The following is a 23,602-nucleotide window of genomic DNA, read 5'->3' on the forward strand; positions in this document are numbered from 1 at the left end:
AATGACTTGCTCTACACGACAAAATCCAAATCATTTTCTTTCTCTTATTGTAATTGTTTTACAGACAAGTGTTCAGACAAATTACTTCATATAAGATCAAAGTATTTATTTTATTTTTTATTCATCACTCAATACTTCAAAACTGAAGGCTCATGAATATTAAAAGTATTATTATTAGGAACAGTTAGAAAATACTCAAAAGAGATTTGCAAAATAAAATAAAAAAATGAATTGACAAACTTTAGTTGAGGGTTAAGTGTTGGGTTTTAATCGTTAAAATCAAATATATTTGAGGAAAGTTAAAAAAAATATTGAAATGAAAACAAATGAAGGGGTTTGGTTTAGTTTGAAAGATAAAATATAATTTGAAATAGATTGATTAATATAACATAAATAAAAAACAAAAAATAAAAATTTTGCAAAGTAATTTGAATAATAATAAATATTCAATTGATTAAAGTTTAAATATATCAATATTTTCTCTGTTGTGAGTGAACACGTTTATATTTGACCAGCATGACAAGAGTGTTTACAGTCAACACCCGCGAGAATCAGCACTTGCTTGAAAATACACGAAAGATTCATTAAAAACACAGCGAGACAGAAAAACTGTAGTTTATTGTCATAACTCTTGTGACGTCAATGGTCGAGGGGGCGTGGCTAACGCATCACACCGGCGGCTTCACTCGACAACTTCGAGCCCAAGAAAACACTCGTTGTCCGGGGAGCGAGAGAGACGCGACCCGCTGATGCTCCAGAGCCTCAAGACTTCATCTGAACCACGTTTAAAAGTACAGAGACTCGTGCTCGACTCACCTGCGCAGGTACGTTGACTTCAACAAATAACAAATTACAAAAGTCTTTACTGTTTTTATTCAAGTCAGATTCATGAAAATGTTTTTATTTTTATTTTATTTAAGTAACGAAAGAACGAGTCAATGTAACCTTTAATGGCTTTTAAAATGTTTTTCAGATCCTTGTTTGTTGAATCACGATTATTTCCAGATGATTTATTATGACGTCACATTACTGGAATCAAAATCATTAAATAAAGATTACAGTTTATAAAAACACATTTTATGTTGTTTTAAATGTTCTTTTAAAAATAGCTCTAATTTACTTAAGGTGTGATCTATATAGTCTTAAGACGTTTTTATTTGTCCAGGCTTTTCCTTGATTTTCTGGAACTCCTGTTGTGTTATCAGTTTTATCTTGATCTTTAAAGTATATACTTTATTGAATATTGTTTTGATTGTTTAAGCGCTTTGTGACCCTGGTCTGGAAAAGCGCTATATAAATAAAAATGACTTACTTACTTACTTACTATATAAAGTTATTTACCTTTATATTAATGACCAACATTTCAAATCAAATGTTTGTTTTCATTCCGTCAAAAAGGAAAGTTGACGATGATAAAGTGAATATTTTGTCGTTATAAAGGTTGAGCGACCAAAGAAACGACTGAACGGTTCCACAGTCATATTCTTTAAATCACTATCAGGTCCTCTGGGAACAATCACGCTGGGATATTATGGGATGTTTCACCTTCTGACTCCTCGACTTCCCCGCGGGAATAAAAGTATTGACTGGTGTTGCAGCAAAACAAAGAGGCTTCAGATGATAAACGACAGAAAGTGTCGTCACAGGCCAAGAGTTTGGAAATGAAGGTGTTTGTAAGCGGCGTCGGCTCCGAGCATCACGGAAACACATTTGTTTTATTAACCATGAAGAGCTAATGGAGCGTTTCTATGTTCACACACGTCCAGACTGTTTCACTGCAACTGTTACATTGTTACACATCGTTCCATGAATTATTGACGACTCGTGGTTCCAGAGACATGAAGCCAGGGAGACAATAAGAAGACGATCAGGTGATATTGATCCTCGGGGACACGCCGACCATCCGTCCGTGGACGTCTTTCCGGCCGCTGGGCACGTTCCTCTGTGACATGAATGTCAAGTAGAGGCAGCAGAGGTCGTGACAACGACGGCCACGTTAATGATCCACAAACCTTTTCAAACTCATCTCAATGCAGAGACAAGATGGCGTCTCTGTCGTCGTCCCTCAGGTGTGACGCATGTGCGGCTGAAGAAACGTTTAACAGAATCAACATGACTGACCTGCAGCCACGCATCTCAAATATCCTGAGCCTTAATGACACTTCCTGTTTAATGACACTTCCTGTTTGCTGTGACTCACCGAGAGGTCCAGGCTTCACGGGGAAGGTTGTCTCTGAACGGTACGATTCCCGGCTGCCTCGCCTGGTCCAGGAGCATCTTCTGTCGTCCTCCACGAGATCAGTCAGGATGAGAGAGAAAACACTTTTTAGAGCTTTTATCGACAAAATAAATCTATTGAATTTCAAAAAAGGTTGAATAAATGACACAAAATCAACTAGAATTACTCAACGTATGAATGTCATCATTTTTATTGATCAGTTAATAACTCATTAAAAAGTAAGTTGAAAAATTATTATTGTCGTCACAGAGAAGACGAGGAAAAAAGCGAATGAAAAAATATATATATATTTTTTTTATTAGCAATAAATGAAAAGATAATCAAATGAACGATGAAAATAAAATGAAAAAAATATTAAGAAAAATAATGAATAAGAAGTATTTCAATGTAAAAAGAGTTAGAGTTATATCTAAATAACATTATAAAACATTCAAATAAATAAAACTTGAACAATAGGGGTTAAGAGTATTTGTTATTGTGTAGTAGATGATCAGAGTTGTGATGCGTTCATGGCTCCTACAAACACACAACGTTAACTTTCTTCTTGCTTGTCTTGAAACTATTCTTTGTGTCTCCAGGATCTTCCGATCCAAGGATGCTTCTGCCTCCACGTCGGACCTTCAGGTAACCAGACGTCACCAGCTGAGATGGTCCACTGGACCTGGCAGGTCGGGACATGTGTCTGGCTCCAGACTCTGCTGGTCTTCGCCTCAGCCAACTGTCCCTCGCACACCCCGAGCCCGGTCAACTACTCTGTGGTTTACACCATGCCCGTCTTCCAGGCCCGCGGGCCCATCCAGAACATAGTCAACAACACCTTGTTTCAGGAGGTCTACGTCGCCTCGCAGAACGTCATCGAGGCCGTCAACAGGAGCCTGGAGAAGGTCTGGGAGCTCAGAACCGGGCCGGTGGGAAGTCCAGAGTGCGAGGTGTGCGACTTGTGTCACATCGACAAGGATCCCAACTTCCCCGAGGACACCAACAACCAGGTCCTGCTGCTGGACAACCTCTTCATGTACTTGTATTCGTGTGGAAGTTCTCAGTACGGCGTGTGCTACTTCCACCAACTCAAGCCCGACGGAGATCCACCTTCTCTCTCCAAGTGTCTGTTCAGGAAGGACTCCAACTCCGCCGCCTACTGTCCCGACTGCGTGGCCAGTGGTCTCGGGACCAAGGTCACCATGGTGGAGGAGGGTCAGACGGTCTACTTCTTCGTCGCCGCCACGGTGAACGACAGTGTGACTCAACGCTACGGTAGGAAGTCCATCTCCGTCCGGCGCCCCCTGGCGACGGAGGACGGGTTCTACAGCGACGTGCGCGGCCTGACCGTCCTGCCGGGCCTGAGGAGAAGCTACAACATCGAGTACGTCTACAGCTTCTTCACTCAGGAGTTCGTCTACTTCCTCTCCGTTCAACGAGAAAGTCCTGATCTGGACCTGTCCCCGTTTCAAACCCGTCTGGGTCGCCTTCCACGCAACGAGTGGGAGATGAAGCGGTACCGGGAGGTGATCCTGGAGTGTCGCTTCGAACCCAAGCGCAGGAAGAGGAACGTCGCCAGCGAACCGTACAAGGACGTCGTGTATAACGTGGTCCAGGCGGCACATTTTGGCAAGGCGGGCCGGGAGCTGGCCGAAGAGCTGGGGGCCGAGGAGGAGGACGACATTCTCTACGGCGTGTTCGCCGTGACGGGCGACGACGGCGTGACGGAGCATGACTCGGCGATGTGCGCCTTCCCCATGGACAACGTGAACAAGGCCATCAGTGACGGCGTCGACGACTGCTGCGAGTCTGGACCTGAACAGCTGTCCAGAGGACTCTGCCACTTCCAGTCCTGCGAGAGCTGTCCACACGAGGTGAGTCCGACCCACAGGTCTGTTGCTGGAACATCTGCGTCCAGCAGATCTATGGCTTGAGGGTCAAAGCTGGCATCACAGGTGATTGTTTTCTGGCCCTGATATTAAAATATGTGTGTTTGGCTGGAGATACAAATGTTCATTATTTTCTTAACCAGGTGAGATTAGTTAGTGAGAGATTCAACACACACTTCCAGGCTAAAACTTGGTGTAGTTGTTTCATGTGTCGGGAGCTGCTGAGTCTTCAGTGACGCCGCTGTCTGACCGATCTGTAGCCGACAGTCGACGTCACCTTCTAAGTAGAGGAAGATGGTTCCAAAGCTTAGGAGCAACAGTCTGGAAGGATTTCAGTAGATTCTGATCCACAGACCTCAGAGCCCGAGCTGGGGTGTAAGTCTGGATCAGATCACTGATGGAAGGTCTGATCATGAATAGATCTGAAAGTAAGAACCAGAATTTTTAAAATGATCCTGAAAGAAACTGGCAGCCAGTGAAGAGTTTGAAGGAGAAATGTGAGTTCTTCTACTAGAGCGGCTCAGAATTCTGGCTGCAGAGTTTAGTATGAACTGCAGACGAGACACATCCTTCTGGTTTAGACATGAAAATAAACTGTTGCAATAGTCCAGGCGTGAAGACACAAACGCATGGATTACAAGCTCCAGATCATGTTGTGACAGCTTGATGATCTACTGACTCCTTTAAGAAACATCTTAAGACATTTTTATTTGTTCAGGCTTTTCTTGATTTTCTGGAACTCCTGTTGTGTTATCAGTTTTATCTTGATCTTTAAAGTATATACTTTATTGAATATTGTTTTGATTGTTTAAGCGCTTTGTGACCCTGGTCTGGAAAAGCGCTATACAAATAAAAATGACTTACTTACTTACTTACTAAGTACCGGCTCGGCTCGCTTGGAACCAGAGCGGAGCAGGTACTAGTATCTGCTTTTTCATACTGTGCTGCTGGAAAAACAAAAATTTGGTCGAGTATAGAATAGTTTAGTATAGTATAACATCGCAGAGTACTTTAGAGTAGAATAAACTAGAGTACAGCCCAGTAAAATGGAGTATAGTCGAATAGAGTACAGTAGAGAAGAGTCGAGTCGAGTATAGTAGAGCAGGGTATAGCAGGGTAGAGTAGAGTAGAATAGAATACAGAAAAGTAAAGTAGAGTAGAATACAGTAGAGCAGAGTAGAGTACAATAGAGTAGATTACAGTAGTGCAGGGTAGAGTAGAATACACAAAAGTAGAGTAGAGTAGAATTTAGTAGAGTAGGGTAGAGTAGAATACAGTAGAGTAGACTAGAGTAGAGCTGAGTAGAGTAGAATATAATACAGTAAAGTAGAGTAGAAAGCAGCAGAGTAGAGCATAGTAGAATAGAGTAGAATATAATAAAGGGAAGTAGAGTATAGTAGAATGCAGTAGAGTAGAACACAATAGAGCATAGTAGAATAGAATACAGTAGAATAGAATAGAGTAGAGAAGAGTAGAGTAAGGACTAAGGAGAGTTGGTAAAAATGGTTATAAAAGGGTGAACATGTTTCAAAAGGAATAGAAATGAAGTGAAAATCAGTGTTTTTTGTTTCATTATCGCAAACGAGAAATTGGAACTAAAGAAGCGAGAATTGAAACTAAAATAAGATTTGAGTTCAGAGTTTGACGAACTTGAGTCTGATCCATGAAACAAGCCAATGACATGTTTCATTGAATCATGTCTGAACACGAACAGACCTGAGATGAATTTGTATTTCACCGACTGCAACAACACGTTACTCTCCGTGGAGCAGCAGCGAGAACAACCTGACGTCTGATCATGAAAGTGAAACCTCAGCTGTGACTCCTGTGTTTTCTCTTCTTCTCCCGAAACACATCCATCAATGATTGACAACATCTTGTTGTTTCCTGTGTCAGTTTTATATTTATCTGACGCGAGGAGGTCCCTGAAGCTCACAGGAAGTAGATCAGAGTATTTCTGGAGATGAACTTTAATACATCAATGCAATGTCTATCAAAGAAAACATTTGTTTTTATAATCGATATTCCTTATTTTAGAAGGTTCAGAAGTTTAGTGTCACACTTTTAAATCGTATTAATTATGTATGTATTTATTTCTATTATTATTATTATTATTATTATCAGTATTATTATTATTATTATCATTTTATTATTGCTATTATTATTAATATTATTATTTTTATTATTATCATTGTTGTTGTTGTTATTATTGTTATTGTTACTATTATTATTACCATTTTATTATCATTATTATTATTATCAGTATTATTATTATTATTATTATTATTATTATTATCATTTTATTATTGCTATTATTATTAATATTATTATTTTTATTAATATTATTATCATTTTATTATTGCTATTATTATTATTATCATTTTATTATCATTATTATTATGATCGGTATTATTATTAATATTATCATTTTATTATTATTATTATTATTATTATTATTATTATTATAATAGTTATTATTATTATTATTAATCCAGGAGACAATTTAACATCAGGTGGTAAAAGGAAGAAATGAAAAATGTTTTCGGTTTTCTTGTTGGTTTTCTTGTTGACTGAAGGTTGCTGGTTAGTGTTAAGACACTTAACCCTCCCCGGGGTTGAGCTGGAGCTGCGTCGCGGCCTACTGCCATCAGTGTGTGATTGTGTGTGTGAATGGATGACTAAGTGTGTGAAGAACTTTGGAAGCTGGAAATCACAGAAAAGCTCTGAATAAATAAGATCATTTATCATTTACTCACAGCTGAGAACGACCTGTGAAGACACGACAAGATACTGGACTAAAGGTTACTAACTATATTCATTCATGAGCTGAAGGACAGTCTGAAGGTTCTGGAACCAAAATTGTGTTTTTAATGAGAAAACTCTATAAAACTTTGATGAAACTTTACTTTTACAACCTCCTTGTGTGTAAATATTAAAATAATATATAATATAATAAGTAAATACAGTGACTTAGTGACTTGCATGTTTGTCAAATGTTGTGTTACAGTGAAGATGGAAGTCATTCTTTGTGTCGTGATGAAGTCGAACATGTTCTGACCCTGAATATCTGATCTGATCTCGTTGCCTTATAAGGAAACTAAAGCTCCAGTGACAGACAAGTGGTTTGTCGCCATAAATCAGTGGGAAGTTTGTGCGTTTGCTTCTGATAGAAATCTCATGTGTTTATAAGGATGTTTTCTGTTCAGCCCTAACATGGAGACTTTGATTTGTTTATTTGTTTTTGTTTGTGACAAACATCTGTGTTTTTATTTTCTATTTTATAGATAGATAGAACTTTATTGATTGAATTGTTTGACAAACAAACAAACGCCATTTTCTTTTAATCAAAAGCAAATTAAAGTTTGACTAAAACTAACGTCAGGAATTCCAAGAAAGTCAATAATATTCTATATTTATGAAGTAATGTGTGTTTTTTCAATAGAGATTCAAACACATTTGAATGAAACCTTCATCTGCAGAAAGTAAATTTAAATCTTTATATTCTTCATTTATGTGTGAACGTCTTTAACTCGGTGTCAACTTCTTCATTGTGTAGTTTACAAATGCGGAACAACGTTTACGACGTTCAACAAACGTTATCAAGTGTGTGTTTAAAGACCCTGCGCTTGTTATTACACGATCATAAATGTAATGTTGTGTCGATGATGTGTTCGTGTTCACAGCGACTAGTTCCAGGTTTGTTTTCACGACACAACCGTGATGACAAACTATATCGTGTCTTTTAAAACGTCTCTAAATCGACTAATAAGGAACTGACGACAAATATGATGACGTGAGAAATATTGACTTTATATACTTTATTATTGATTTGTTATAACATTAACGATGTTGTGAGGATCCTCAGAATGATTGGGTCACATTTGTACACAGTTATTTCATATTCTTATTATTTAATAACTCATTAGTTACATAAGGTTAATTATAACGTACAATATTCTATGAACAATTGATTGACTGTCGATATAAATCAATCGATATATGAGAGAATTAATATAAATGGAAATGAAGACATTACATTTTTTTTAAAGAATATGAATTATTCACAATCATGAGCTAAAAGTAGTAAATAAATAAACATGATTTTTTAAATAATGAGGAAGAAGAAATAAAATCATCAATTTTGGAAAAATTGTAATAACTATTTAAAAAATAAATGTATAATAAATAAACTCAGATAAACAAATAACAAACAACAAGGAAAATAAAAAAGATCAATTTAGTCTTAGTTATTAAATAGATATAGACATTAAAATTTCTTAGGGTCAAAGGTCAATGACCTGCCTGGCTTCCATAAATACATATGCAGTGGTGAAGGTTGTTGACCTTTGACATTAAATGAGCATTAAATGGAGGGTGAATTAAAAGAAAACAGTAACTATAATCATAGATAAACACATAATGTGACGAGTGTCGTCGACTCCAGATGAACATGTTCTGGTGTCTCCTGGTGTCCAGAGCATGGAGAACAACGCCACCTGCCGAGACCATCCCACCATGGTGTCCAAGCCCTACTATAGGGTGGACCTGTTCAACCGGCAGATGACGGACGTGCTGCTGACCTCCCTGCTGGTCACCACCATCGAGAACAAGACGGTGGCTCACATCGGCACGTCCACCGGGCGTCTGCTGCAGGTAGGCCACGCCCACTCCTCTGGGATCCTGCCTCTGACGCCGTCTGTTGCAGCTGGTGCTGACCAGATCCAGCCCCGTTATCTTCGCCAACTACTCCCTGGCCGAGGACCAGAGGGTGTCGGCCATCGCCGCCGTCCACTCCGAGCACCTTCTCTTCGTGATCGGAGACAAGGTTCGACCGGTTTCTTGAACCTTCTCTTCTGCCTGAAGCTCAATGACCTCCTGACCCTGAAGGTCAATAGAATCAATACTTTTAATGAGAAGCTGAAAGTTATAATTCAACCAACAAATCTACAGATTTATTGTTGAATATAAAATATTATAATTATAATTAATATGACTTTCACTCTGAAACTTTATTTAACATCGTCTTCATTACAGTTGATTTATTTGTTACTTTGTCGCTCGAATCTCAACCTGAAGCGATGGATTGAATGAACTTAGTGGACGTTACCTAAACACATATTAAAGTAACTTCTATAAGCTCGTTATTACTATGGAAACTATGATGAATACATTGATAATAGAATAATAATAATAATAATAACGATACGTTATGAAGCAGTTTGAACTGAGAATAAATCATTTAACATCTTCACACATAATTACATTTCTGACCTCATTTTATGTTTTTAATAATTAGACACTATTTTAGCATTTGAAGTCTAATCAGGTGTTTTTACTCGACTCGCTTGCACAACACACACATTCATCTTTAAAAAAGTTATTAATCAAATGTTAAATGTGTTTCTTGTTTCATAATAAAAACAATTATTATTATATTATTATTCTTTTGATCTTGAAAAGTAGATCCAAATGTAAACAAACCTTCTTGATGTGATTACACCAACATAATATAAGATCTAAAACAGATTTAATGGATCTAGTGGATCACAGACATGAGCTCTCAGATCCTCACGGTGTTGTGATGTGGTCCAGATGATCCAGGTCCCTCAGAGAGGTCCAGGCTGCCAACACTTCATGACCTGCGCCGCGTGCCTGACGGCGCCCAAGTTCGTGGGCTGCGGCTGGTGCTCGGGCGTGTGTTCCTGGGAGAGCGAGTGCGAGCGTCCGTGGAAGAACGAGTCGTGTCCGCCGGGAATCTCTGGGGTGAGGTTTGTTCAGTGTCGCGTCAAACACTCGTGTCAGTGGAAGCGCGAGCGACAAACTCTGCTCTATTGACGCAGTTTTTTCCCCGGACTGCCCCCCCCGATGGTCAAACAGAGCTGACCGTGTGTGGCTGGGAGTTCCAGTCGCCCGTCAGACCCGCCATCACCTCCAGAACCCACCAGGTCCGCATCGGCTCCACGGCCTGCACCGTCATCCAAGCCAAGAGCAACAGCACCCAGTGAGTCGTGTTGCCATGGTAACACTTCCTGCTCAACACTCTCAGATGACTTTTGTTATTTTACTCAAATGTTTATCTGAAGACGAGTCCTTCTCTGAAACTGTTCCTCAAATCATTATCTTCGTCACGGCCTTCAAGTGGCTCTCGTTGGGTTTGACGACTGTGCGGTAGACCAGGTTCTCTCCTTCCATGAGGATCTTGGAACCTCTGAAGATGAAAGAACCAGTGATCAGCCAGGAAAGAACCAGAGAAGAACCGTAGTAGAACCATAGGAGAACTAGTGAGGAACCAGTGGAGAATCTGTGCAGAAACGTAAAGAACCAGGGAAGAACTGGGGAAGTACCAATGAAGAACTAGTGAAGACAAGAGAAGAAATTTTGAAAAACTAGTGAGGAACTAGTGAAGAACCAGAGAATAACTAGTGAAGTACTAGTGAAAAACTGGTGAAGAACTAGTGAAAACCAGAGAATAACTAATTAAGAACTAGTGAAGAACCAGAGAATAACTAGTGAAGAACTAGTAAAGAACCGGTGAAGAACCAGATAATTACTAATAAAGAACTAGTGAAGAACCAGAGAATAACTAATTAAGAACTAGTGAAGTACTAGTGGATAAACAGAGAATAACTAGTGAAGAACTAGTGAATAACCAGAGAATAACTAATTAAGAACTAGTGACGAACCAGAGAATAACTAATGAAGAACTAGTGAAGAACCAGAGAATAACTAGTGAAGAACCAGAGAATAACTAGTGAAGAACTAGTGAAGAACCAGAGAATAACTAGTGAAGAACCAGTGAAGAACTAGTGAAGAACCAGAGAAGAACTAGTGAAGAACTAGTAAAGAACCAGTGAAGAACCACAGGATTACTAATGAAGAAGTAGTGAAGAACCAGAGAAGAACTAGTGAAGAACCAGAGAATAACTAGTGAAGAACTAGTGAAGTACTAGTGGATAACCAGAGAATAACTAGTGAAGAACTAGTAAAGAACCGGTGAAGAACCAGATAATTACTAATAAAGAACTAGTGAAGAACCAGAGAATAACTAATTAAGAACTAGTGAAGTACTAGTGGATAAACAGAGAATAACTAGTGAAGAACTAGTGAATAACCAGAGAATAACTAATTAAGAACTAGTGACGAACCAGAGAATAACTAATGAAGAACTAGTGAAGAACCAGAGAATAACTAGTGAAGAACCAGAGAATAACTAGTGAAGAACTAGTGAAGAACCAGAGAATAACTAGTGAAGAACCAGTGAAGAACTAGTGAAGAACCAGAGAAGAACTAGTGAAGAACTAGTAAAGAACCAGTGAAGAACCACAGGATTACTAATGAAGAAGTAGTGAAGAACCAGAGAAGAACTAGTGAAGAACCAGAGAATAACTAGTGAAGAACTAGTGAAGTACTAGTGGATAACCAGAGAATAACTAGTGAAGAACTAGTGAAGAACCAGAGAATAACTAGTGAAGAACTAGTGAAGTACTAGTGGATAACCAGAGAATAACTAGTGAAGAACCAGAGAATAACTAGTGAAGAACCAGAGAATAACTAGTGAAGAACTAGTGAAGTACTAGTGGATAACCAGAGAATAACTAGTGAAGAACCAGTGAATAACTAGTGAAGAACTAGTGAAGAAACAGAGAATAACTAGTGAAGAACTAGTGAAGAACCAGAGAATAACTAGTGAAGAACGTGTGATGAACCAGAGAATAACTATTGAAGAACCAGAGAATAACTAGTGAAGAACCATAGAATAACTAGTGAAGAACCAGTGAAGAACTAGTGGATAACCAGAGAATAACTAGTGAAGAACCAGAGAATAACTAGTGAAGAACTAGTGAAGAACCAGAGAATAACTAGTGAAGAACGTGTGATGAACCAGAGAATAACTATTGAAGAACCAGAGAATAACTAGTGAAGAACCAGAGAATAACTAGTGAAGAACCAGTGAAGAACTAGTGGATAACCAGAGAATAACTAGTGAAGAACCAGAGAATAACTAGTGAAGAACTAGTGAAGAACTAGTGAAGAACCAGAGAATAACCAGTGAAGAACCAGTGACGAACCAGTGAAGAACCAGTGAAGAACCAGAGAATAACTAGTGACGAACCAGTGAAGAACCAGAGAATAACCAGTGAAGAACCAGAGAATAACTAGTGAAGAACAGAGATCTAGATCTAGAATATCAACATAACCTTGAAAGTGATCAATGATAAACTTTAAATTCAACCACGAGCCTCAGGTCTGATCTTCTTGGTTCCAGCCTGGTGTGTAAGATCCGCTCCGGGGAGACGGACCTGCTGAAGCCGCTCAACATCACGGTGGACGTGCACGAGGGGAAGGTGGACGGACGATACTCCATCGACGGGAAGGCAGAGATTCCAGGCTTCACGTTCCTGGTGCGACTCGTCTCTGGTTCTCCAGATAGTTTGCTGACGTTGGTTTCCTCAGATCCCCTACATCACGGAGGTCCAGCCCAACTACGGGCCTCGCGTGGGAGGAACTCTCATCACGGTGACCGGACGCCATCTGGACGCGGGCCGGACACGACGCGTGACGCTCAACGATGTTCCGTGTCCCATCAAGAGGTGAGGAACCCTCGGAGCCTCGGAGCGTCGTGGACGAGAAACATTTCACTTTTACGAGCGACACGCTCTGACTTGATGCTGCGTCGAGATGTTTGAAGAGATGGAAGAGATTGTTGGAGACGTCACGCCTGACTTCTGAAGAAGACCTGAAGTGTCAACAAACACTATAGTTTATTAACTACGGAGCTGACATGGACTGAACAACTAGAACATATGATGGAAACGATTCTCTTCTTCAGAGTCACGAAGCCGAGAGCCAACGTGTCGTCCATCATCTGTCTGTCTCAGCCCATCTCCGAGGTCAGGGACGTCCCCCTCAGCGTCTACATCGACAAGTCTTCGGTCCTCAACACCAAAGTCTTTTACTACAAAGAGAACCCAAGAATAACAGCGGTGCGTCCAGACTGCAGCTTCGACAGGTGAGTCTTTCACTAGTTCTTCACTAGTTCTTCTCTGGTTCTTCACTAGTTCTTCACTAGTTCTTCACTAGTTCTTCACTAGTTCTTCACTAGTTCTTCACTAGTTCTTCACTAGTTCTTCTCTGGTTCTTCCCTAGTTCTTCACGGCTTCTTTACTAGTTCTCCACTGGTTCTTCACTAGTTCTTCATTATTTTTTTTAACTAGTTCTTCACTGGTTCTTTACTAGTTCTTCACTGGTTCTTCATTAGTTCTTCACCAGTTCTACACTGGTTCTTCACTAGTTCTTCACTGTTTCCTCACTAGTTCTTCAATGGTTCTTCACTGGTTCTTCACTGGTTCTTCACTAGTTCTTCACTGGTTCTTCACTGGTTCTTTACTAGTTCTTACTGGTTCTTTACTACTTATCCACTATATTTTTAAACTAGTTCTTCATTGTTTCCTCACTAGTTCTTCACTGGTTCTTCACTGGTTCTTCACTAGTTCTCCACTATTTTTAAAAAACTAGTTCTTCACTGTTTCCTTACTAGTACTTCACTGGTTCTTCACTGGTTCTTTACTAGTCCTTCACTGGTTCTTCATTAGTTCTTCACTGGTTCTTTACTAGTTCTTTACTGGTTCTTCACTAGTTATCCACTATTTTTTCAAACTAGTTCTTCTTTGTTTCCTCACTAGTTCTTCACTATTTTTTCCACTAGTTCTTCATTAGTTCTTCACTAGTTTTTTTTTACCGGTTCTTCAATAGTGCTCCACTATGTTTTTTAACTAGTTCTTCACTATTTTTTCACTAGTTCTTCACTAGTTCTTCTCTGGTTCTTCCCTAGTTCTTCACGGCTTCTTTACTAGTTCTCCACTGGTTCTTCATTAGTTCCTCACTAGTTCTACACTGGTTATTCACTAGTTCTTCACTGTTTCCTCACTAGTTCTTCAATGGTTCTTCACTGGTTCTTCACTAGTTCTTCACTGGTTCTTTACTGGTTCTTTACTAGTTATCCACTATATTTTTTAACTAGTTCTTCATTGTTTTCTCACTAGTTATTCACTGGTTCTTCACAAGTTCTCCACTATTTTTTTTTAAAACTAGTTCTTCACTGTTTCCTCACTAGTACTTCACTGGTTCTTCACTGGTTCTTTACTAGTCCTTCACTGGTTCTTCATTAGTTCTTCACTGGTTCTTTACTAGTTCTTTACTGGTTCTTCACTAGTTATCCACTATTTTTTAAACTAGTTCTTCATTGTTTCCTCACTAGTTCTTCACTATTTTTCCACTAGTTCTTCACTGGTTCTTCATTAGTTCTTCACTGGTTCTTTACTAGTTATTTACTGGTTCTTCACTAGTTATCCACTATTTTTTTTAAACTAGTTCTTCATTGTTTCCTCACTAGTTCTTCACTATTGTTTCCACTAGTTCTTCACTGGTTCTTCATTAGTTCTTCACTAGTTTTTTTTTTTACCGGTTCTTCACTAGTTCTCCACTATGTTTTTTAACTAGTTCTTCACTATTTTTTCACTAGTTCTTCACTGGTTCTTCACTAGTTCTTCACTGGTTCTCCACTAGTTCTTCACTGATTCTTCACTAGTTCTTCACTAGTTATTCACTGGTTCTTCACTTGTTCTTCACTGGTTCTTCACTTGTTCTTCACTGGTTCTTCACTGGTTCTTCGCCTGTTCTTTCGTCTTCAGAGGCTCCAAGATCCTCATTGAAGGAGAGAACCTGGACTCTGTCTACCGCACAGTTGTTCGCTTCAAACCCAACGAGAGCCACTTGAAGGCCGTGACGAAGGTAAAGATTGGAGGAACAGTTTCAGAGAAGGACTCGTCACACAAGATAACAAAACGTGGTTCCAGGAGTGCGTCGGCAGGTCTTCGTCCACGAGGCTGGAGTGCGTCTCGCCGGTGTTCAGCAGAGACGAGACGGAGGAGGGAGAGCTGTCCTTCGACATGGACGGAGCTCTAGGACTCTGGAACAAGGAGTTTTCCTACCATCCCTACGGAGAGCCGATCCCCTTCGAGACGGACGGCCAGGTGTTGAGCCTGTACCCGGGCTTCGACGAAGTCTCGCTGCACGTGAGTCACGACGAGTCCAGTCACATCCTGCCGGGATGTAACCTGTGCTCCTGAACGCAGCACCAGAAGCTCAACCTGGTCAGCTCCTGCATGACCATCGTCATGACCGTGGCGGCCGTCGACTGTGACGCCAAAGTCCTGGACAACGAGATCACCTGCAGGATCCCCAAGAACATGAGCATCCCCAGCGAGGGGCTCCCAGTGAAGGTAGGTTCCTCAGATCGTTGATCCTGATGAAGATCTTTCTGAATGTCTTCAACATCATTTTAGTTCTTTCATTGTTGAAACTTTTTCAAAACGTCGTTTTTAAGCATTTCATTATATTTTTGAATAATTTTATTCAACATTTCTATAATCTAATATATTAATTTAATTAATTTGTTTTATTCAATAATTGATTTCAATAATTTACATATTGAAAGGTTGAATTTAATATATTTAATAAACATATTTAATAATTATATATGAATTCTATATTTTTGTCTTCTAAAAAAATTGATCTTTTTTATACATAGAGTTTAATATAATAATAAAACATTTAACATTTTAAATATACATTTTCATGCAAGGCCTTTAAATTCAATATAAAAACCGTGGCTGAGTTATTTGTCAAAGTTTCAAATGTTTTAATTAAATCTTTCCAAAAAAATAACTCAATATTTAAAAAATCCACTTCAATAAAAAAAGTGACATTAAATCAATATTCTGATGAAACCAACATACATGATGGTCAAAGTAATGTATATTTTAAATGATTTAATTTTTATTCAACACTTTTTTTTTAACTTTTTTGGGTGAATTTAAAAAAAAAAAAATGTTTAGTCAAATAAAGTCATATTCAGGCTCCATGTGTCACTCAAACGTCCACAGATCTCCATCAACGGGCAGGTCCACCACGTGGGGACGGTGGTGCGGGTGAGCAACCACTACATGGTGGGCATCATCCTGGGCATCCTGGCGGCGCTGGTGGCCGGAGCCGTGCTGGCCTTCGTGGTCATGAAGCACTTGAGGAAGAAGAAGAAAGGTACCTGTGAGGGGGCGGAGTCTAGAGAGTCCCTCAGCAGAACGTCTTCTCTCGTCAGATCTTTGAGGACGATTTAGAAAAGCTTGTGTTTCCAGCCTCCATGGTGGAGACACGCTTGTCTCACAGCGTCAGCCGCTCCAGGACCAACCACGTGGAGATGTCGCCGGTGGGAGACTACAGGAGAGGTTGGACCTTCTGGATCTTCTCTGACAGCGACGCTCATGACTCTCTCTCTCCAGTCGTGTCCTTGAGTCCTCCCACTCCCATGGTGGGACCCGTGGGGTTCCCCGGGCGGGGCTTTTCCGCGGCCGGTCGGGACTCCACCCTCACCCCCCTCATGCCCACGGAGAAGATCTCCATCTCCAGTTTCAGACCAGAACTGCTGGAGGAAGTGAAGGACGTCCTGATTCCCTCAGAGATGCTGCTGGTGCAGCACCATCGCATCATAGGAAAAGGTGAGTCTGTCGGGCGAGAACCTGCCAAGGCTCTGACCACACGCGTGTCCTGCAGGTCACTTCGGAACCGTCTACCACGGATACTTCACGGACCAGAACCAGCGAGAGATCCACTGCGCAGTCAAGTCCTTGAACCGTGAGTCAGTTTCAAAAGATTCTCACAAGAACTTCTGAACTTTTGTTGAGAAAACTTTTGTTTGATCCGTCGACGTTCTCTGAAAGTTCACGATCATGAAGCTCCACAAACTCCAGGTTGAAGAAGACTTGACATGAAAGAAGCTTCTTGTAACTCTTGTCTTCTCACACCTTCGTACAGCAGGCTCGTCCAGTTCCCTGGACATCTGTGCCACAGTTTATGATAAGAACTGATGGACATGAGTCACAAGCAACAATTAAAGCTAGAAATAGTATTTATTTGAATATTTGTCATATTTTTGATGACAAACATGAATTATTCTCATATTTGAACGTTAAGTGAAGCCGTACAAAGTAAAATAACATATAAATATATATATATATATATATCTTGCTCGTTAAAGGAGCCTCAACAAAAGCAATGTCTTATAAACTAACGATGTTCTTACAAACCATCTTCTTAATAATATCCAGTTTTAGTGTATCTGTCAATCAAATGAGGTCTGAATCGGCAGATCTGTTGTGTGGAGTCCCTCAAGGTTCTGTTCTGGGTCCTTTACTGTTTTTGCTGTACTTGCTTGCTTACTTACTTGCTGCACATTTTTGCTGATGACATCCAGCTCTACTGGTTCCAGGGATCACGGACGTGGAGGAGGTGGAGCAGTTCCTGAAGGAGGGCATCATCATGAAGGGGTTCCATCACACCAACGTCCTGTCGCTGCTCGGCATCCTCCTGCCGCAGGAAGGGCTCCCCCTGGTGGTGCTGCCGTACATGAAGCACGGTGACCTTCGACACTTCATCCGCTGCGAGAAGAGGGTGAGATCCCGGAACCCCGTCCTCGTTCTGCTCTGACCCCCTGTGACCCCCTCAGAACCCCACCGTCAAGGACCTGATCGGCTTCGGCCTGCAGGTGGCGCGAGGCATGCAGTACCTGGCCCAGAAGAAGTTCGTCCACAGAGACCTGGCGGCTCGAAACTGCATGTGAGTCACGTGACCTCGCCGCCGCCGCCGCCGCGCCACGCTCGGGTGTCCACTTCCTGCGTCCACTTCCTGTCTCCCCAGGCTGGACGAGTCGTACACGGTGAAGGTGGCCGACTTCGGCATGGCCCGGGACGTGTTCGACAAGGAGTACTACAGCGTCCAGGACCACCGCAAGGCCAAGCTGCCGGTCAAGTGGATGGCCATCGAGAGCCTGCAGACGCAGAAGTTCACGTCCAAGTCCGACGTGGTGAGTTTCAGGGTCCGTGACGGGGTCAAGGTCGTAACCCTGCTCTTGCAGTGGTCCTTCGGTGTGTTGATGTGGGAGATGCTGACCAGAGGAGCCAGTCCCTACCCCGAGGTGGATCCTTACGACGTGACCCACTACCTCCTGAAGGGACGCAGACTTCCTCAGCCCCAGTTCTGCCCGGACCCTCTGTGAGTGTGTAGAGTGTGTTATTTAAGTAAATGTGTGTGTTGAGTGGTGTGTGTTGTTTAAGTTAATGTGTGTGTCAGTGTAAACACAATACATCAACCATTCCAGTCGTTCTCAAACAAAGTTAATATTCTCGCTTGTTCTCGACTCAACTATGAACACATGAGTCGTTTATCAACCAACAAACTTCATGAAGTCATGTGACCTGTAGAGACTATTTGTCACCTCGTAACAAACATGAGGAACTAGTCTATCTGTCTTACTTCTAAGTATATATGTGTAGTATTGTCCAGTACTTGACTCTGGTGTTGTGATAGTGTAGTAACAAGTATATATGGGTAGTATTGTCCAGTACTCGACTCTGGTGTTGTGATAGTGTAGTAACAAGTGTATATGTGTAGTATTGTCCAGTACTCGACTCTGGTGTTGTGATACTGTAGTAACAAGTATGTATATGTAGTATTGTCCAGTACTTGACTCTGGTGTTGTGATAGTGTAGTAACAAGTATGTATATGTAGTATTATCCAGTACTTGACTCTGGTGTTGTGATAGTGTAGTAACAAATATATATGTTTAGTATTGTCCAGTACTTGACTCTGGTGTTGTGATAGTGTAGTAACAAGTATATATGTGTAGTATTGTCCAGTACTCGACTCTGGTGTTGTGATAGTGTAGTAACAAGTATATATGTGTAGTATTGTCCAGTACTCGACTCTGGTGTTGTGATAGTGTAGTAACAAGTGTATATGTGTAGTATTGCCCAGTACTCGACTCTGGTGTTGTGATACTGTAGTAACAAGTATGTATATGTAGTATTGTCCAGTACTTGACTCTGGTGTTGTAGTATTTACAGACCACATGACTCTTGATGAAGTCGTAACTACTTTCATTTGTTTTCAAACCAAAATATGTCCAAACTTCAGCTTTAAAAACTGCTGGACTCACTGTATCCTCTCGTCCTCAGTCAGCAGCAGAATTAAATACTCCCTTTAGCGGCTAATTTTTTAGAGGAGATTATTGATTTTTGTTAAAAACTAAAATACATTTTTCATGAAGACGTTTCAAAAGTAAAATGACGTTTTTTTTTGCTAAAACTGAAGATATATTTGAACCGACAACTCTCTGATACTTTAACAAGAGCTGATAAAACAGACGAAGAATTCCTAGAATGAATGTTTGCTTGAACTAACTTTGTTGTTTGAGGATTAGTTGACAAATGATTCACCAGGTCAGTCATAAGTCACCTGGTCACAGGTGCGCCTGGCGCCCTCTGGCGGACAGGAGCAGGCGGTTCTGAGGGTCTTCTCTGCGCAGGTACCACATCATGCTGCAGTGCTGGGACCCCGAGCCGGACCTCAGGCCCGCCTTCACCACGCTGGCCTCCGACGTCTCCGGCATCATCTCCACTCTGGAAGGGGAACACTACATCAGCCTCAACGTCACCTACGTCAACCTGGACCAGCCGCGGCCGTACCCGGCGCTGACCGAGTCGGCCGACGAGTCCGAGTCCTCGGTCGCGGACTCGGACTCGGACTCGTCCTGATGAGTCACGAGTCACGTTCAGAGAAACTCCTTCTCCAGGAGTTTGATTTAAATGGAAGTCAATCATCGACAGTTTGAAACTGTGGCGTCGAAAGAGAATGATTGACAGTCGATTTACTTTAGTTACTTTAGTTACTTTAGTTACGTTCAGCTGAGTCAGCGTTTATTCATTAACGTGTCTTTGTGAATGTGTGTGTGTGTGTGCATGCATATATGTGTGTGTGTATCTGTGTGTGTGTGTGCATGCATATATGTGTGTGTGTATCTGTGTGTGTGTGTGCATGCATATATGTGTGTGTGTATCTGTGTGTGTGTGTGCATGCATATATGTGTGTGTGTATCTGTGTGTGTGTGTGCATGCATATATGTGTGTGTGTATCTGTGTGTGTGTGTGCATGCATATATATGTGTGTGTATCTGTGTGTGTGTGTGCATGCATATATGTGTGAGTGTGTGTATCTCTGTGTGTGTGCATGTTAGTGTGCATGCATATGTGTCTGAATGCATATGTATATGTGTATCTGTGTGAGTGTGTGCATGCATTTGTGTGTGTGTATGTGAATCTGTGTGTGCATGTATATATGTGCGTGTTAGTGTGCATGCATGTGTGAGTCTTTGTGAATGTGTGCATGCATGTGTGTGTGTATGTGTGTGCATGCATGCATTTGTATGTGTGCATGTGTGTGTGCATGTATATATGTGCGTGTTAGTGTGCATGCATGTGTGAGTCTTTGTGAATGTGTGCATGCATGTGTGTGTATGTGTGTGTGTGTGCATGCATGCATATGTATGTGTGCATATGTGTGTGCATGTATATATGTGCGTCTTAGTGTGCATGCATGTGTGAGTCTTTGTGAATGTGTGCATGCATGTGTGTGTATGTGTGAGTGTGTGCATGCATGCATATGTATGTGTGCATATGTGTGTGCATGTATATATGTGCGTGTTAGTGTGCATGCATGTGTGAGTCTTTGTGAATGTGTGCATGCATGTGTGTGTGTGAGCGTCACTTGTGTATTTGTGTCAAATGTTCTTCTTTAGCAAAATATGAATAATTTAATGTAATTTCTTGATATTTATCGTAACATTTAAGTTTGTGCAACTTTTTATTTCTGTTTTTGTTTCATTTTGCACTTTATCGTTATTTTTAAACCATTTTAAAGTGACTGAATGATACCGATTTAAAACAATGAAGTAATTGTTAAACAAACTCCTGGAGACACAAAGAAACACAAAGTAACACAAACTAAACACAGAGACACGTGAAGCTCGTGCGTCGATTCTCTCTGTTGTCAAACCATGTTACCGTAACTGGACCAAAGTGTCGTAAATTAAAGTATTTATTTGTTTACAGATGTGTTTGAATGTTATTTTTATCCTAGATTTTTTTGGTTTCATTTAACAACATTTTAAAATCAATCGTTTCTCTTTCCAATTATTTTAACCGAATCTATGATATTTTCGTTAACTGTCTCCATGAATTTACTTAATATAAACTATAGTTTCACAATACACTAAATAAGAATAGAAATAGTTTTAATTTACTTGTCATTATTTTATGATGAAAACATTTTTTCTCAAAATAGCGATTAACGTTAAAATACTTGTTACAAATTGATCAATAAAGTTCTACGTAACCTAACTATTTCCCGCCAAACTTTTTCACTTGAAGTTACGATTTAATTCCACTGGGTGGCAGCATTGTCTAACGAAGAGAATCTGTGGGACGTTTGTTTTCGAAAACAAAACACAGAAATAAAAAAAAAAAACACAAACACAAGATTTTATCTTTAAACTTCATCTTCATGATTTAGTATTTCATCACAAACACAAACCTTTCAAAGAGGAAACTCGTTTGACCGGTTCAACAATCAATAAACATATAATACACACTTCTGGACACATTGCAAATATATTTGTGGAACAGTATTTATGAATAAAAACATAAACAACAGGCGCTCAATTCAAGTTTTAATATCTGCACCTGAGTCGACATGAACAGGATGTTCTGTGATGCCTTCAGGTTCACCTTCAGGGAGAAAACACTCCTGACTGTGAATGAACAACTAAATCTAAATGTGATCAGAACTGAGGGAGAAACGTGGAAACATCTCCTCAAACTTAATAAATAACTTAAATATAAAGACCAAGGATACAAAGATGGCCGACGTTTAAATAAACAGAAAAGCAACAGTTGAAGAAACTTCATTATTTTAGGATCAGTTTGCGACAATTTCTTTCTTTTATCTCTTGAACTTTCTTTCAAAGAACATTTCATGTCCCTGGAGCGAGAGGACGAAGAATGAATGAATGAATGAATGAATGAATGATAGAGGAATGTGACTAAAGAGATGGACTGATGAGAAGAAGACATGATGATAAGTAGATGATGAGTAGATGAGAGGATGATGAGTAGATGAGAGGATGATGAGTAGATGACAGGATGATGAGTAGATGAGAGGATGATGAGTAGATGAGAGGATGATGAGTAGATGACAGGATGATGAGTAGATGAAAGGATGATGAGTAGATGACAGGATTATGAGTAGATGATGAGTAGAAGACAGGATGATGAGTAGAAGACAGGATGATGAGTAGATGACAGGATGATGAGTAGATGACAGGATGATGAGTAGATGACAGGATGATGAGTAGATGACAGGATGATGAGTAGATGACAGGATTATGAGTAGATGATGAGTAGAAGACAGGATGATGAGTAGAAGACAGGATGATGAGTAGATGACAGGATGATGAGTAGATGACAGGATTATGAGTAGATGATGAGTAGAAGACAGGATGATGAGTAGATGACAGGATGATGAGTAGATGACAGGATTATGAGTAGATGATGAGTAGATGACAGGATTATGAGTAGATGATGAGTAGAAGACAGGATGATGAGTAGAAGACAGGATGATGAGTAGATGATGAGTAGAAGACAGGATGATGAGTAGATGACAGGATGATGAGTAGATGACAGGATGATGAGTAGATGATGAGTAGAAGACAGGATGATGAGTAGATGACAGGATGATGAGTAGATGAGAGGATGATGAGTAGATGACAGGATGATGAGTAGATGACAGGATTATGAGTAGATGATGAGTAGAAGACAGGATGATGAGTAGATGACAGGATGATGAGTAGATGAGAGGATGATGAGTAGATGACAGGATGATGAGTAGATGACAGGATTATGAGTAGATGATGAGTAGAAGACAGGATTATGAGTAGATGATGAGTAGATGACACACACATTGTTGGATCTTCAACACATGACGACACACACATTGTTGGACCTTCAACACACTACGACACACACATTGTTGGATCTTCAACACATGACGACACACACATTGTTGGATCTTCAACACATGACGACACACACATTGTTGGACCTTCAACACACTACGACACACACATTGTTGGATCTTCAACACATGATGACACACACATTGTTGGATCTTCAACACATGACGACACACACATTGTTGGATCTTCAACACATGACGACACACACATTGTTGGACCTTCAACACACTACGACACACACATTGTTGGATCTTCAACACATGACGACACACACATTGTTGGACCTTCAACACATGACGACACACACATTGTTGGACCTTCAACACACTACGACACACACATTGTTGGATCTTCAACACATGACGACACACACATTGTTGGATCTTCAACACATGACGACACACACATTGTTGGATCTTCAACACATGACGACACACACATTGTTGGATCTTCAACACATGACGACACACACATTGTTGGATCTTCAACACATGACGACACACACATTGTTGGACCTTCAACACACTACGACA

General features: G+C 40.5%; 1 protein-coding gene across 2 annotated transcripts; it reads left to right on the forward strand.

The window, feature by feature from the left end:
• Positions 1-717: 717 nt before the first annotated feature.
• mst1rb (macrophage stimulating 1 receptor b) lies at positions 718-21,085 on the forward strand. 2 transcript variants are annotated; one of them, XM_087801007.1, is made up of 21 exons: positions 718-824; positions 2,818-4,092; positions 8,584-8,760; positions 8,813-8,932; positions 9,700-9,870; positions 9,948-10,108; positions 12,374-12,509; positions 12,562-12,698; positions 12,938-13,117; positions 14,799-14,898; positions 14,964-15,182; positions 15,243-15,389; positions 16,053-16,206; positions 16,302-16,391; positions 16,446-16,661; positions 16,717-16,797; positions 17,432-17,613; positions 17,669-17,778; positions 17,860-18,025; positions 18,077-18,213; positions 19,527-21,085. In XM_087801007.1, the coding sequence occupies exons 1-21, from the start codon at positions 750-752 to the stop codon at positions 19,753-19,755; spliced, it is 4,263 nt and encodes a 1,420-aa protein (XP_087657133.1). In that variant the 5' UTR covers positions 718-749; the 3' UTR covers positions 19,756-21,085. The 2 variants fall into 2 exon arrangements, with proteins under 2 accessions (XP_087657133.1, XP_087657132.1); XM_087801006.1 differs by having other exon boundaries at positions 16,302-16,661.
• Positions 21,086-23,602: the final 2,517 nt, after the last annotated feature.

Source organism: Callionymus lyra, chromosome 10 (assembly GCF_982586985.1).
Source record: "Callionymus lyra chromosome 10, fCalLyr1.hap1.1, whole genome shotgun sequence".
NCBI classification, from domain to species: Eukaryota; Metazoa; Chordata; class Actinopteri; order Syngnathiformes; family Callionymidae; genus Callionymus; species Callionymus lyra.